Source organism: Phacochoerus africanus, chromosome 7, assembly GCF_016906955.1.
Source record: "Phacochoerus africanus isolate WHEZ1 chromosome 7, ROS_Pafr_v1, whole genome shotgun sequence".
In the NCBI taxonomy this organism is placed as follows: Eukaryota; Metazoa; Chordata; class Mammalia; order Artiodactyla; family Suidae; genus Phacochoerus; species Phacochoerus africanus.
The window spans coordinates 72677130-72690282 of NC_062550.1; the positions used below are offsets into that span (position 1 = coordinate 72677130).

General features: G+C 55.6%; 1 protein-coding gene across 1 annotated transcript in view; it reads right to left on the reverse strand.

The window, feature by feature from the left end:
• The window catches only part of CACNA2D4 (calcium voltage-gated channel auxiliary subunit alpha2delta 4), a 99908-nt gene extending 92094 nt beyond the window's left edge, over nt 1-7814 (reverse strand). Inside the window, exons 1-3 of the mRNA XM_047785773.1 lie at nt 7642-7814; nt 4944-5025; nt 3638-3754 (exon numbers count right to left, since the gene is read on the reverse strand). Coding sequence (XP_047641729.1) covers nt 3638-3754; nt 4944-5025; nt 7642-7814 — 372 coding nt within the window. The remainder of the gene's footprint in view (nt 1-3637; nt 3755-4943; nt 5026-7641) is intronic.
• Nucleotides 7815-13153: the final 5339 nt, after the last annotated feature.

The window sequence follows — 13153 nt, forward strand, 5'->3', positions numbered from 1 at the left end:
CTTAAATGCAAGCCCAGAAATCATAAAATTACTAGAAGAAAACATAGGGAAAAGACTTCTAGACATTAGTCTTTTGTTTGGGGGTATTTGACACCAAAATCACAGGCAACAACAGCCAAAATAGAAATGAGACTGCATCGCACTAAAAAGCTTCCACATAGCAAAGGAAACACTCAATGGAGTGAAAAGGCAACCTATAGAATGGGAGAAAGTATTTCCAAATCATGTATCTGTTAGGAGGTTACTATGTAAAATACGTTAAGAAATTTTTAACAGCAAAACCCAAATCACTTCATTTTAAAAACGGTTAAATGACCTGAATAGACATTTCTCCAAAGACATACAAATGACCAACAGATACAGCAACAGCTGCTCAGCTTTGCAGATCATCAGGGAAACGCGAATCAAAACACAATGAGGCAGCGGGAGCAAGATGGCGGCAGAGGAGGACGCGGCACTCACCTTCGCCCAAACACAGCAAAAAAACCACCTACGAGTAGAGCGATTCACACAGAACATCTACTTCAGACCTCCAAAAAGAGCAAGAAACCGTCCACATAACTGAGTAGAACAAAAGGGAAAAAGAAAGCAGAGAAAAAAGGAACCAGGATGGGACCAGCCCTCCTGGGAGGGAATCAGTGAAAGAGGAAAGGAACCTGCACCCTCCCCTCTTCAGGGTTGGGAGGCCGCCTGACTGACCTGGAGATCAGCTGGGACGGGGTGGGGGAGGTGGGGGAGGTTGGAGGGGGCGGGGGACTCAGAGGCTCAGAGAAAAGCGCAGCAGCGGGGACTGAGGAGGGCGGAGAGCCACACAACCATTGGTACCACTCCCAGGGACACCACCGCCACAGACCCTCGGGTTGGGGGCCCAGAGACTCAGGCTTCAGAGGTCAGTTCTGGGGAGAGGACCAGAGCTGCTTGGGGACAGCCTGAGGGGCTGAGGGTTCAGCTCAGAGAGTGCAAGAGGCAGCCTTGGCCCACAGGAGCAGCAAGACGCCATTGCTGGGGAGAGCTGAGAGGAGGGGCGGGCCCACCAATAGGAACTTTGTCTCTGCTCATGCGCATGCTCTCAGGCAGCGGAAGGCCTCTTGCGTGGGCTGTAGAGGCAGGTGCAAACTATATGCCAGCCAGAAGCCTGAGGTGGGCGTGGCCCACCACCACAGAGGGTCCCAAGAGCATGCACCTGTGTGTTCATTGCAGCACTATTCGCAGTAGCCAAGACACGGAAATAAATGTCCATCAACAGTTGAATGAATTAAGAAAATGTGGTACCTGTATATACAGTGGAATACTACTCAGTCATAAGGAAGAACAAAATAATGCCATTTGCAGCAACATGGATGCAACTAGAGATTCTCATACTAAGTCATAAAGATAAACACATAAAATATATCATTTATATGTGGAGTCTAAAATATGGCACAAATGAACCTATCTGCAAATCAGAAACAGACTCACAGACATAGAAAACACCTGTGACTGCCAAAAAGGCGAGGGGAGGGAGTGCGAAGCCCAGGGAGTTTGGGTTAGCAGATGCAAACTATTATATTTAGAATGGATAAGCAATGAGGTCTTACTGTATAGCACAGGGAGCTATATCCAGTCTCTTGGGATAGACTGTGATGGAAGATAACATAAGAAAGGGAATGGAGGCATTCCTGTCATGGCTCAGTGGTTAACGAATCCGACTAGGAACCATGAGGTTGCCGGTTCAATTCCTGGCCTTGCTCAGTGGGTCAAGGACCTGGCGTTGCTGTGAGCTGTGGTATGGGTCGCAGACGCAGCTCGGATCCCGCATTGCTGTGGCTCTGGCGTAGGCCGGTGGCTACAGCTCCGATTCAACCCCTAGCCTGGGAACCTCCATATGCCGTGGGAGCGGCCCAAGAAAAATGGCAAAAAAAAAAAAAAAGACAAAAAAAAAGAAAAGAAAGAAAGAGAGGGAATGTATGTATGTGTAACTTTGCTGTGCAGCAGAAATTGGCACAACATTGTAAATCAAATATACTTTAACTTTAAAAAGGGAAAAAATAGGAGTTCCCGTCGTGGCTCAGTGGAAATGAATCTGACTAGCATCCATGATGATGCAGGTTCGATCCCTGGCCTCGCTCAGTGGGTTAAGGATTTGGTGTTGCCGTGAGCTGTGGTGTAGGTCTCAGATGTGGCTCAGATCCTGCATTGCTGTGGCTCTGGCGTAGGCCGGTGGCAACAGCTCCGATTAGACCCCTGGCCTGGGAAACTCCATATGCCGTGGGTGCGGCACTAGAAAGACGAAAGAAAAGGGGGGGGGGGATAAAATGAAAGAATATGTAGCCTAGAAAAAAAATAACACAATGAGGTATCACCTCACAGAGGTCAGCCTAGCCATCATCAGAAAGATAAGATATAACAAATGTTGGTGAGGGTGTGAAAAACAGGGAACACTTGTGCACTGTGGGTGGAAATATACAATGGTGCAGCCACTCTGGAAAACACTATGAGGGTTCACTCCCCAAATTAAAAATAGAACCAATATATGATCCAGCAATCCCACTTCTTGATATGTATCCAAAGGAAATGAAATCAGGATTTCAAAAAGATACCTGCACCCCATGTTCATGGAAGCGTTTTTCACAATAGCCAAGGTATGGAAACAACCTAAGTGTTGGAGCAGGTGTCTGGATAAAGAGAACAGTGGACTGTGTTGGGTTCTGGAAGGGTCAGTGCCCCCTTCCTGTGGGCGGTTCTTCCCCCCAACCAGGTACCACCTCATTGGTTCCTGATGCTAAGGGCCTGCCCTAGCCTGGAGAAAAGAGGCTGCAAGTTGCAACATGTAGGAAAGAGGGTCCCATCAACACAGGTTTCCTCCTGGACAGAGGTTCTGTGGGGGGAGGCAGGAAGGGCTTGCACACTGGCCAGGCTGCAGCCTGCCATCCCGCCTGCCCTCAGTGCTGCCTCGGCCTCCCCAGCACATCCACCATCCCAGCCCCAGCTCCTCTCTCCTTGTTCTCTGGGGCCCCAAAGGAGCTCCTTTGGGGACAATGCTGGTCTGGAGTGGCCAACTTCCTGGCTGGGCGTAGACACTGCACCTGTTGGTGTACACCAGCCAGGTCCCCACAGGTGTGTGGGAAGGCACGTCATGCCAAGGAATGACACATCCCATTTCTACTGGCCAGGCCATGTGGATGTGCCGTGATGCAATCACCGGGGTGCTGGGCACCCCTCACTAGCATTTGTGTGCCATGAAGGGCAGGTCCACATGGCAGGAGGGGGACGATGGGAGAGGGAAGTAGAGGAGGGAGAGCTTCACTCGGCCTGCTTTCACCCCTCTGTGCTCCTGCCATCTGCCCAATGCTCACTCACCCACCCCACCAACCACTCACCCCCACCACTCACGCAGCAGGGCACTCCTATGCCCTCACTCTGTATCTGCTCCGCCTCATTGCTGAACCTGAGGTCGTGATGCAGAGTCCTTCTTAACACTGTGGGCTACCTTAGAGCCCTCTTCCCTCCCCAGCCCTCCCCTCTCTCCCCTTGGCCTCATCACCTCCTCCTTTGCAAGGGTCTTATGGGGCCCCCAGGGCTATGAGGCAGGAGAAGGTGACCGGGCGAGAGGACTCCGGAAGGTGTGGGCAGACCCCCAGCCCACAGGCCCGAGCACCTGGACAGCCTCCACCTTCCTGCGGAGCATGGTCTCCATGTCTTCCGAGAACTTCTTTACCAGCTCCAAGCCGTCCACCTCCTTGATCTTCAGACCAGGCTCCACATCCTTGTATTTCTGCTCAGGGACATGGGAGAGATGGGCACCTGAGCATCATGTGCTGTTCGTCTGGCCCTGGCTGCGGTGACCTCCGTCCTCCCCACCTGTGCATTCACACCAGGGCCAGGACAGCCCCCCCTCCTTACACACCCTCCCCCATCGGCCACAAGAGATGCCTCTCATCAGAGCCCTCTGATTTACATCCTTCAGAAGGAGACCGAGGCCCAGAGAGGTCCTAAACTTGTCCAAGGTCACACAGCCAGCGCGGGGGGGTCTTGGATTCTATGCTTCTATGCACTGCTTCCAGGGGCTGCTCTCAGGGGCCATGAGGCCTGTGACCCCCTCACATGCTCTGCTGAAGGTGTGGGTACTGCCTGATGCATGGCCAGTGGGCCTGGGGGCATTAAGAGGGCCGGCCCACAAGAGGCACGCTCTCACTGTGTGTTCTGCATGCCATCTGAGCACAGGTTAATTCCCCAAACTTAGATGCATCATGGCGGGGGGGCAAAAAGGAGAAAGTTGGAGAAAATGTGCTTGGCTGGGGACAGGGAGCAGGCAGGGGGAGCAGGGAGCTGTCATTGCTACCAAGGCCTGGGGACCAGGATAACGGGCGCCCAGCCTGGGGAGGGGACAAGCACGGCAGTAAAAGCCAGAGGCTCCCTCTGGGTGGTGGTGAGAGAATGGTGCTGAAGCCACAGTGGGAATTAGGTGAATCTGAACTCAGCAAGGGCAGCACTGGGCAGCAATGCCTTCCTTGGGGCTGGCCTGGGAGTCGTACCCAAAGGGTGGAGGTTGCTTCTAGCCTAGTGAGACAGGCAATGTCGGTGGACACAGCAGTGAATGAATAAGGGGCAGCAGCCCAGCTCCTGCCCTGGGGCGAGTTGCCCAGTGCCCCAGCCAGGGTGGGAGGTGGAGCACTGGGTGGACAGCTCTGAGCAGGGCCCCCTGCCAACCCCTCCCCACACCCAGACCCTTCTCCCCTTTATTCCTCACCCCATGGTCTCCTACCCCCCAAACCCATCTTGGCGTCAGCTTCCTGGGCCCGAGCTGACACTCTGCTCTTGGCCACCCTACCGACCTGCTCCGTGTCTTGGGCACATCATTCCCTTCTCTGGGTCTCCATCTCCCCTTCTGAGATGGGACTGGATTAGCGCCTCACTGCACTGACCACCCGGCCAGCCCGGGAACCCCTAGGAGGGGCACTGACCTTCTGCAGGAGGAGGGAGCCTGAGTACTTGGTGACGGTGTCATATAGGTCCCTGCCGAAAGTGTCCGCCCACAGCTTCACTCTGCCAGAGGAATTACATGTGCGTGTGTTCACGCATGTGCTTGTGCGCGTGTGCATGCGCAAACACACACGGAGACGTACAAACACACACGGAGACGCACACACACACAGGAAGCAAGTGTCTGCATAGAGACTCTGATGCACGCACATATACACCTGCACAAACATGCAAGGACACAAAACACACACACACTGGTATACACCTGGGAAAATGCACAAGCAGCTATGGTCCCTCTGGCCAGGGCAGGAGACCTTGAGGACCGAAGGGGCTCGGCAGCTGCACTGTGTCTCCTGCTGAGGGGCAGGGATGACTTCCTGGAACCAAGCTGACCCCAAGGGCTGGACAGGAGGGCCAAGGCTGGGGAGGCCCTGGCTATCTGGAGGACCCCGAGATCAGGCTCAGCTGCTGCTCCTTGGCTTGTTGCCCCCCTGTTGCCCTGTGCAGGTCACCCAGACTATGGATTCCTCTGTTGGCGCCTCTAAGGGTCTGGAACACAAGTACTCTGGGCCAGGTGTGCAAGGCTGGGGCAGGAGGGCAGGGAGGAGCCTCAAGAGGGACCTGTCGCCACAAGTGCACTGAGATCCCTCCTCTGGGGGCTGCAAAGGACCATGTCTGGGCCTCTCCAGATGGAGCCAAAGGAGTCTGTCTGCAGGATCACGTCAAGGTCAGGCACTGGGCACAGCGCTGGAACTGGTCCCAGTCCTCGCCTCTGTAGAGCCCTCAGTCGGAGCATAATCCACGTTTGAGAGGGTGCCTGCGAAGCTGGGGGATGAGTGGGGCAGTGCCAAGGGCTTCCTGGAAGAGGTGGGATCTGATTCGGTGGGGGAAGTCTGGGAGCATTTAGCCCAGCAAAGGGATTGGAGGAGAGCTCTAGGTAGACTATAGAAGAGCTTGGAGGAGTCAAAAATTGTATCAGGGAAGAACAAACCTGACTCCATATTAGACCTTTTACTTTCTTCACCTTTGCAGTCTATTGCTTTTGCTAAAACTCAGTCACTAAAAGAATGTTGCCTACAGCCTACAATATACAGCAGAGCCCATGCTCAAGGCTCTGACCTTTCAAGGTGTAACACTCTTCCTTCAAATAGAGATAAAAAGCTGCAGAACAGAGAATAACAATCATCTGGTTGGAGGTTTACAGGACCATGGTGACCTGACCTACAAGGATTCTGACACCAGAAGTTTGCAACAACCAGCCATACTCCCTCCACTTTCAGTACAAAAGAAGCCCAAATTCTACCTCGAGGAAGACGATTATTTGGGACCCTAGTCCACCATTGTCTCGGTCTGCTGGCTCTCCGAATAAAGTGGCTATTTCTTGCCCCCAACACCTCGTCTCTCGATTGATTGGCTTGTTGAGCCGTGTGAGCTTGGACCTGGTTAATGAAGTGACTTTCAGGTCTGCAGCTTGGGCAGCTGAGCGGGTGGGGTGTTGTTGAATAAAACGAAGGCTGTCAGGATGTTGGGGGAAGGTGGTGATGAGTCAGCCTGGAAGATTCAGGAGGTGAGGTTCCTGTCACAGGTCTATTGAGTGCCCCTGGCAGGTGGTGGGCTGCCGGAGCTGGAGGCACCAATCACATTGTGTCTTGAAAGCCACAAACTTGAAAACCTCGTGTGATGCTCAGAAAGAGCTGTCCATGGCAATGGGCGTCGATCTACAGGTGGTGGCAGGGCTGAGAGCCACTGGTCATGGTGGGAGTTGAGATTCTGGGGGCAGATGGGTCACAGGAGGGTGTTGCATAAGGTCCGTGAGTGGCTGGCAGACCCAGGGGGAGCTCGGGGCAAGGGGAGGAAAGGGGCATTTGAGGACAGTGTTAATGCATGTGCCCAAGCTGACCAGGGAGGGTGTCGAGACTCCAGAAAGAGGGAGAGGCTAGCGGCCAGGACAGGAGGCCAGGAGGCCAGGAGATGAAGGCAGGAGTGGGCACTGGGCTGGGTGAGGAGATCCTTGGAGATGCTGGTGGGAACAGATGGGGGCTGGAAGGAGAAAACTGTGGCAGGGGGCTGAGTGGCCTGGAGTGGGAGACGCAATGGCCAAAATGTCCATCTCAGCTCCCCACAGATTCGTTAGGGTGTTCACATCTTGACATTTGGAAAGAGTAACGCAGTTCTAAACCCACTGGCACTTGTGTAATGGGGAGCTGGGTGAAGCTGCCGGGGTGGTCTCCATCCCTTTCCCTGCCTGAATGCCTCCCTCCCGGCCCCCGTCTTACCTCGTCGCAAGACCAGCTCTGGGAGGACCTGCTATCAGTCATTCACACTTGGGTATAAATTTAAACCACTGTGTGATTCTGAGGGTGTCTAGTTTTTAGTCCTTGGTTCTGGTGGTTCCATGAAAGAAAGTTCCAGACCATGTGGGAGCAGAGCTCTCTGAACTAAAGGGGCGTCCACCTCAGCGCACCAAAGCCCAGCAGGACTGTCAGGCGACAGTCAGCCTCATGTCTTACAGAGGGGTTGTGTGGAGCCAGGCTGAGTGTAGGGTGTGAGCAGATAGCAAGAAAGGGGGAGGGGGCAACTGAGCCTGGGGAGAGCCTGGAGGTGGAGGAGGAGGCGGGCCGGGGCGGGGAGGGAGGAAAGGCAGAGGGTCTTCAGGGTGGGGCTTCACTTGATGCTTACGTTTCCAGAGGAATCCTGGCCTGCCCCTGAGAGGGGGACAGGGACGTGCTGGACAGCAGGCACAGGAGGACTGCCATCTTCCGCAGGGAGGCCCAGGCCACCGGCCACTGGCAGGAGGGCCTCCTGCCGTGGGTGGTGCTGGGGTCTGTGTGGACCCTGGGGGGTCCAGGCATGGTTCCCCTGCTGGGGTCAGGTGGAGGAGAGGCAGGAGCAGCCTCAGGCCACGAGCTCTGTCTGCCCGGGTCCCTGGCACGTCCCCAGGCCTTCTGCCTTCCGTGTCCTGGCCAGCCTGGGGGTCCCCAGCTTCCAGGGGGGTCCTGGCTGCAATTCCCAGTGGCGTGGGCCTCCTTTCTCTGCTCTGCAGGGGAGCCCCTTACCTGAGCAGCAGGCTTCCAGGAGAGGGGCTGACAGGGGAAGTTGTGACAAAATGAACCAGTTAATCCACTGGCCTCTTCTCTAATCCCTGCCCAGTGTGTGGGGGGAGCGGGCAGCGGTGACCTCAGCGGGATTACCCTGATTTCAGAAGGCAGGGCTGGCTGGCCCCAGCAGGGTCAGAGCACACCCTTCTGCTTAAAGAGGCAGACCCAGTCCCAGAGAGCACGCTTCCGGACCCAGGCAGAGGACAACAAGTGACATTAGGAACCCTCACCCCGCAGACCACAGAGTCCCGTCTTTGCCCGCCGAGCACTGGCCAGGGACAGGTTCCTGAGCTCTACCCTGCAGGGGGCGCTCGCGAGAAGTGGGCGCCACCTGCCCTACCCTCCTCCTAACTGCCCCCTGCCTGCACACACCCCTCCCTCCCTTCCCCCTCCCTGCAATCACCCTCCCCTGCACACACCCCTCCCCTGTATGGACCCCTTCTCTGCTCTCCCCTCCCTGTCCGCCCTGCTCCCCTGCATACACCCATTGCACTGTGATGCTTAGTGACCACCCCTGCCCCCTGGGCTCTCTACCTGAGCAATGGAAGGACAGGTGGAAGGAATCAGGACGTCAGACATAATTCCACAGCAGAGCAGGAAGGGCCAGACATGCCCACCGTTCCATGTCGATTGTCCCTCCTTCACCCGGCAAATATGAACGAGCACAGCTGTATTTCAGGCCCTGTGCCCTGGCTGCGTTTCCTGGTCACTGAATCCCTCCCCCACCTGGGCAGCGGGGAGCAAAGGAGGCAAAGCAAGGATGTGTGTCAACAAAATGTCAGCTCTCAGATCAGGGATTCCATGACATTTTCTTTACCAATTGAATCCTTTCTTCCAAAGAAATTTTTGCAGAAGTCAAAGAAAGCTATCTGAGTCAATGGCAACCCCATTTCTCTGTCTGCTCAGGCCCCAAACCTTGGGGCCGGTTGTGGCTCCTTTTTCTCATGGCAAGTCCATCAGCAAATCCTGCCAGCTCTGGCCTGTGTCCTCACTCACGGGCCCACAACAGCTATGCCTGGGCGCCTGAGCCTCCTCTGTGGCTCTGCCTGGCCTCTGCTACGGGTGGCTGCCCTGCTCCATCTCCATCAGGACTCTAGCAGAAAGGGACGGAGCATTTGAATTGGCCTGTGTGGACAGGGTGTTGGGGAAACCCCAGGCTGGAAGCAGTGGGAGTTGATCCCGCCCGTGCCTTAGGACCCTGGATGGGGTGAGCTGTCCTGCAGGAATAGGGCCCAGGGGGTGGCCAATGTGGGGGGGCTGATCTCTGGAGGGGCTGCAGGAATCAATGCCCCACCCCTCTCCCCACCTCAGCGTCCCGCTGCTGTCCCCCATTAAAGCCACTGAGTGGGACAAGGGCCCCTGTGGAGGCCACCAGACGCCTCTTGGGCTAGAAGGGCAGAGAGCGCGGCTGGAGGAGCACCTTTTCCCCGTGGCTGACATCAAACACCCTGCACATAGGATCCCTAGCTCTCATGTCCACCCTGTCTCCCCCACGGGGCAGGGACATGTTCTGATCTGTCCCTGCTGTGTCCTCCCATCTCCAGAAATGGGGTCCAGCTCAGGGAGGTGGCTTCATGGGGATGAGGGTCACCTGGGGCTGGAGTCAGTCTGGGGGGTGGGGTGGGGACCCTTCCTCTCCTCCCCCCAGGGCCTCTGAGAACCGCCCTCCCAGCTCGTGCTCAGCCTGGAAACCATGGCGCAGCCAGGCAGGGGCGTCCGTCTCCCCGTCACCTTCAGACAACACAGTGCCGCATCACAAGGGCGGCTGAGCTGTGTGCACGCCTGTGCGCAGAGCCGCGTGGCTCATGATTACCAACAGCTGGGGGCGGCCCACGCGTCCACTGACAGATCAACACAAGGATCAACACAAGGTGGTCTACACTGAGCCTGCGGAGGAAGGAGCTTGACACCTGTCACAGCACGGAGGACCTTAAGGACAGCGTGCCAAAAGGTGCCAGCCAGTCACAAACGGACCAGTGCTGTATGATTCCACTTACACGAGGTCCCAGGAAGAGTCAAATCGTAAAGACAGGAGGTGGAAGCGTGGTTGCTGGGGCGGGTGGAGGGAATGGCGAGTTGGTGTTTAATGGGGACAGAGTTTCAGTCACGCAAGTTTATGTTATGTGGGGTTTGTTTAAAACCACAATTTTTAATTTTTATTATTTTATTTTATTTTTTGCTTTTTAGGGCCTCATCCATGGCATATGGAGGTTCCTAGGCTAGGGGTCAATTGGGAGCTACAGCTGCCCACCCACACCACAACCACAGCAACACGGAGTCTGAGCCATATCTGCGACCTACACCACAGCTCACGGCAATGCTGGATCCTTAACCTACTGAGCGAGGCCAGGGATCAAACCCGCAACCTCATGGTTTCTAGTCAGATTCGTTTCCACTGCACCACAATGGGAGCTCCCTAAACCACAATTAAAAAAAAAAAAAAAAAAACCAAAAAACTCATGGCATCTATAGCCATGAGTTTGGACCCAGACAGTTTCTCATTTTAAAACACCCACTGCCTCAGAGCGCTAGTCCTGGCTTCTGGAGCTTGGAAGGGAGTGGACACTCAGATTCCATGCCTTGAACCACAGCTTGGCCACGTCTACCCTTAACTGGGGGGGCGGGAAAGGGAGGCAGGGCTGGGAAGCAGGAGGCTTGCATGTAAGAACCATATGCATCTTCCAGCCACACCTGCATCCTCCCCACCAGCACAGGAAACACATCTTGGATAGCGGTGACAGTGCCTGCACCAGCCCGGTGTCAACTTAGATTTGCTGGTGCTGTTGCTGTGGGACACCACACCCTGACTTCTGCCTGCAGATTCTGAGGCCCATCCAAGCCTGGGGCAGAGGGCAGGCTAATTAGAAGCCAGGCAGGCAGGCACGCAGCCACTGCCCAGCAAGGTCCCTGGGGACCTGCTGGGTCTATAAATATCTGGAAGGCACCTGTAGAGGAAGTGAGCCTGTGCTTGAGAAGAGGTGCTGAGCAGGAAGAAGGCAGAGGCGGCCCTGAGGGCTCTGGGATCCTGGGGGTACTTGGTGGTAAAGGACTTGGTGCATTTGCATGCTGTCTGCATCACCCTCCCACTCGAAGCCTCAGGAGGAAATTTGGGCTTCAAAGAACAGGCTTTGAGAGGCAACCAGCTAAGGGCCAGTGTGTCACCCCCACTTAACCAGAGAGCAAGGGCTGCCTCTGAGCCAGGCTGCAGATGGGACAAGGGACAGTTGGGAATGAGGTGAAGGCCATGCCAGAGACTGAGCCTTCTCCACAGGGACAGGACAGCGGCTTCACTGTGGGTTCAGAGAGAGGAGCTCAAAGCCTGTCTTTCAAGCTGTGGCCCAGTCTTGACCAAGTGGGCTGGGAGTGGCTCTGGGAGGGGTTCCAGAAAGTCCTGGGGGGCCAACAGGGGCCTGACCTGCCTGTAACTTGTAGCCTCAGGTCCCTCTACTCCCAGGCTGGAGGGCTTGGAGGAGGCTGGGCTGTGCATCCTCGCAGGCTGTCCTGTGCTTGGCCGGGCTACAGATGGCCTGGTCAGAACAATGTTTGCATTTGCCTGGTCTGGTGAGTCCCAGACCCCCTCGTGAGGGGCTGTCCATGTGACCACGGCAGGGCAGGACGCAGCGGCACTGAGAGCTGGGGCCACTGTGCTGCATTTAGCAGGAAGGTTTGTAATTAGCCTGTAATTATCCTTTTAAACAGGATAAACATTTTCCTTGTAACCTTATTTATGTGAGTAGTTTGTTTAACAAACTTTGTATACCCTAAGAGCTCAGGCTCTGGGGTCCAGGGCCTGGGTCTGAACTCTAGCACCATTTCTTCCTTGTTCTATTGTCCAGGGCATCTCGTTTTTCTTGTCTGTGTCAGACAGGGGTGTATTCAGTGGGAGCAATAGGAAGCCCCCTAACAAATGAGGACTTGACAGCAGAGAGCCGGAAACTGAGGCAATGTTTGTTGGTCAGGCTCAGTGTTTGTGAGGTCCAGGAGCTCCCTCTATACCCTTCCCTCCTTTGGATGCCGCATTCATCCTCATGCCTGTCACCTCTCTGTCACAAGATGGCTGCTGCCCTTCCAGACATCACATCTCAGTTCAAGGCAGAAGAAAGGAGAAGGGCCTTGACAGATATTTCTGTTCTTTTTTGACCAGGAAGGCAAACATTTCCCCTAGAATCTCACTGGCCCCCTTTTCCGGCAGACTTAAGCCCTGACCCACTGGCCAGACGTGAGCTCTGCAGTTGCCAGAGCTGCAAGGTGGGCTGGGGAGATGGGGTGGGGGGCAGTGGTCCCACCTGGTCTAATCAGTCATGGTGTCTCGTCCAGGGTTGCGTGTCATTATGAAGGAAGAGCAGGAGGCTGAGCGTTACCTGGGCAGCACGCCTGCCTCTTGCTCTCAGGAGTGGACAAGATTCTGCCCAAGTTCTTGGCAAAGGCACCCAAAACATTCTCCATTATAATTCACATGTAAGTTCTCCTCATGTGCAAGGGTTGGTGGACAACCCTCTCCTCCCAGGACATTGACAGGGAGCTGGTGTGCCCTCTTCAGAGGGGGAAATGCAGGACGGGGAGGGCAGGGAGGGAGGCCCCTGCCTTGACCAGAGGGAACGCTGGATGTTGGAGTCCTTGGAGGAAGAAGCAGGTGCCAGCCCAGGAGCACAGGGGGCCAGGGCAGGGCAGCACCCCACAGGCACCCTCGAAGCTGCCCCAGACCCCAGAAATCCTGTGTGCTAAAACGCAGGGCCTAAGTGATGCAGGTGAAAGATTGGGGAAGGACGTGGCTAGAGGTCAGCGCCCACAGCAGGTGACTTGGGGACCCCTCCCCAACACCAGACCAACAGGCACTTCCAGGGTTCTCTCTTTGCACACCTTGTCCACTCCAGGGGTGACTCCCTTTCTGGGATCACATCACTAGAAGGACCAGCCTACCAGCCACCCCACACTGAGTGCCCCCATCCCTGTGGGGGCGGTGAGAGCCTGTGACTTTGCAGAGAGGCCAGGATGGGGAGGAAAAGGGGGGTCAACGGGTGGGAGTGGAGGAGAGGGATCCTGGGTGAGTCCCTCACAAATCCGCTGTCCACTCCACCCAGAGGGCCCTCTGA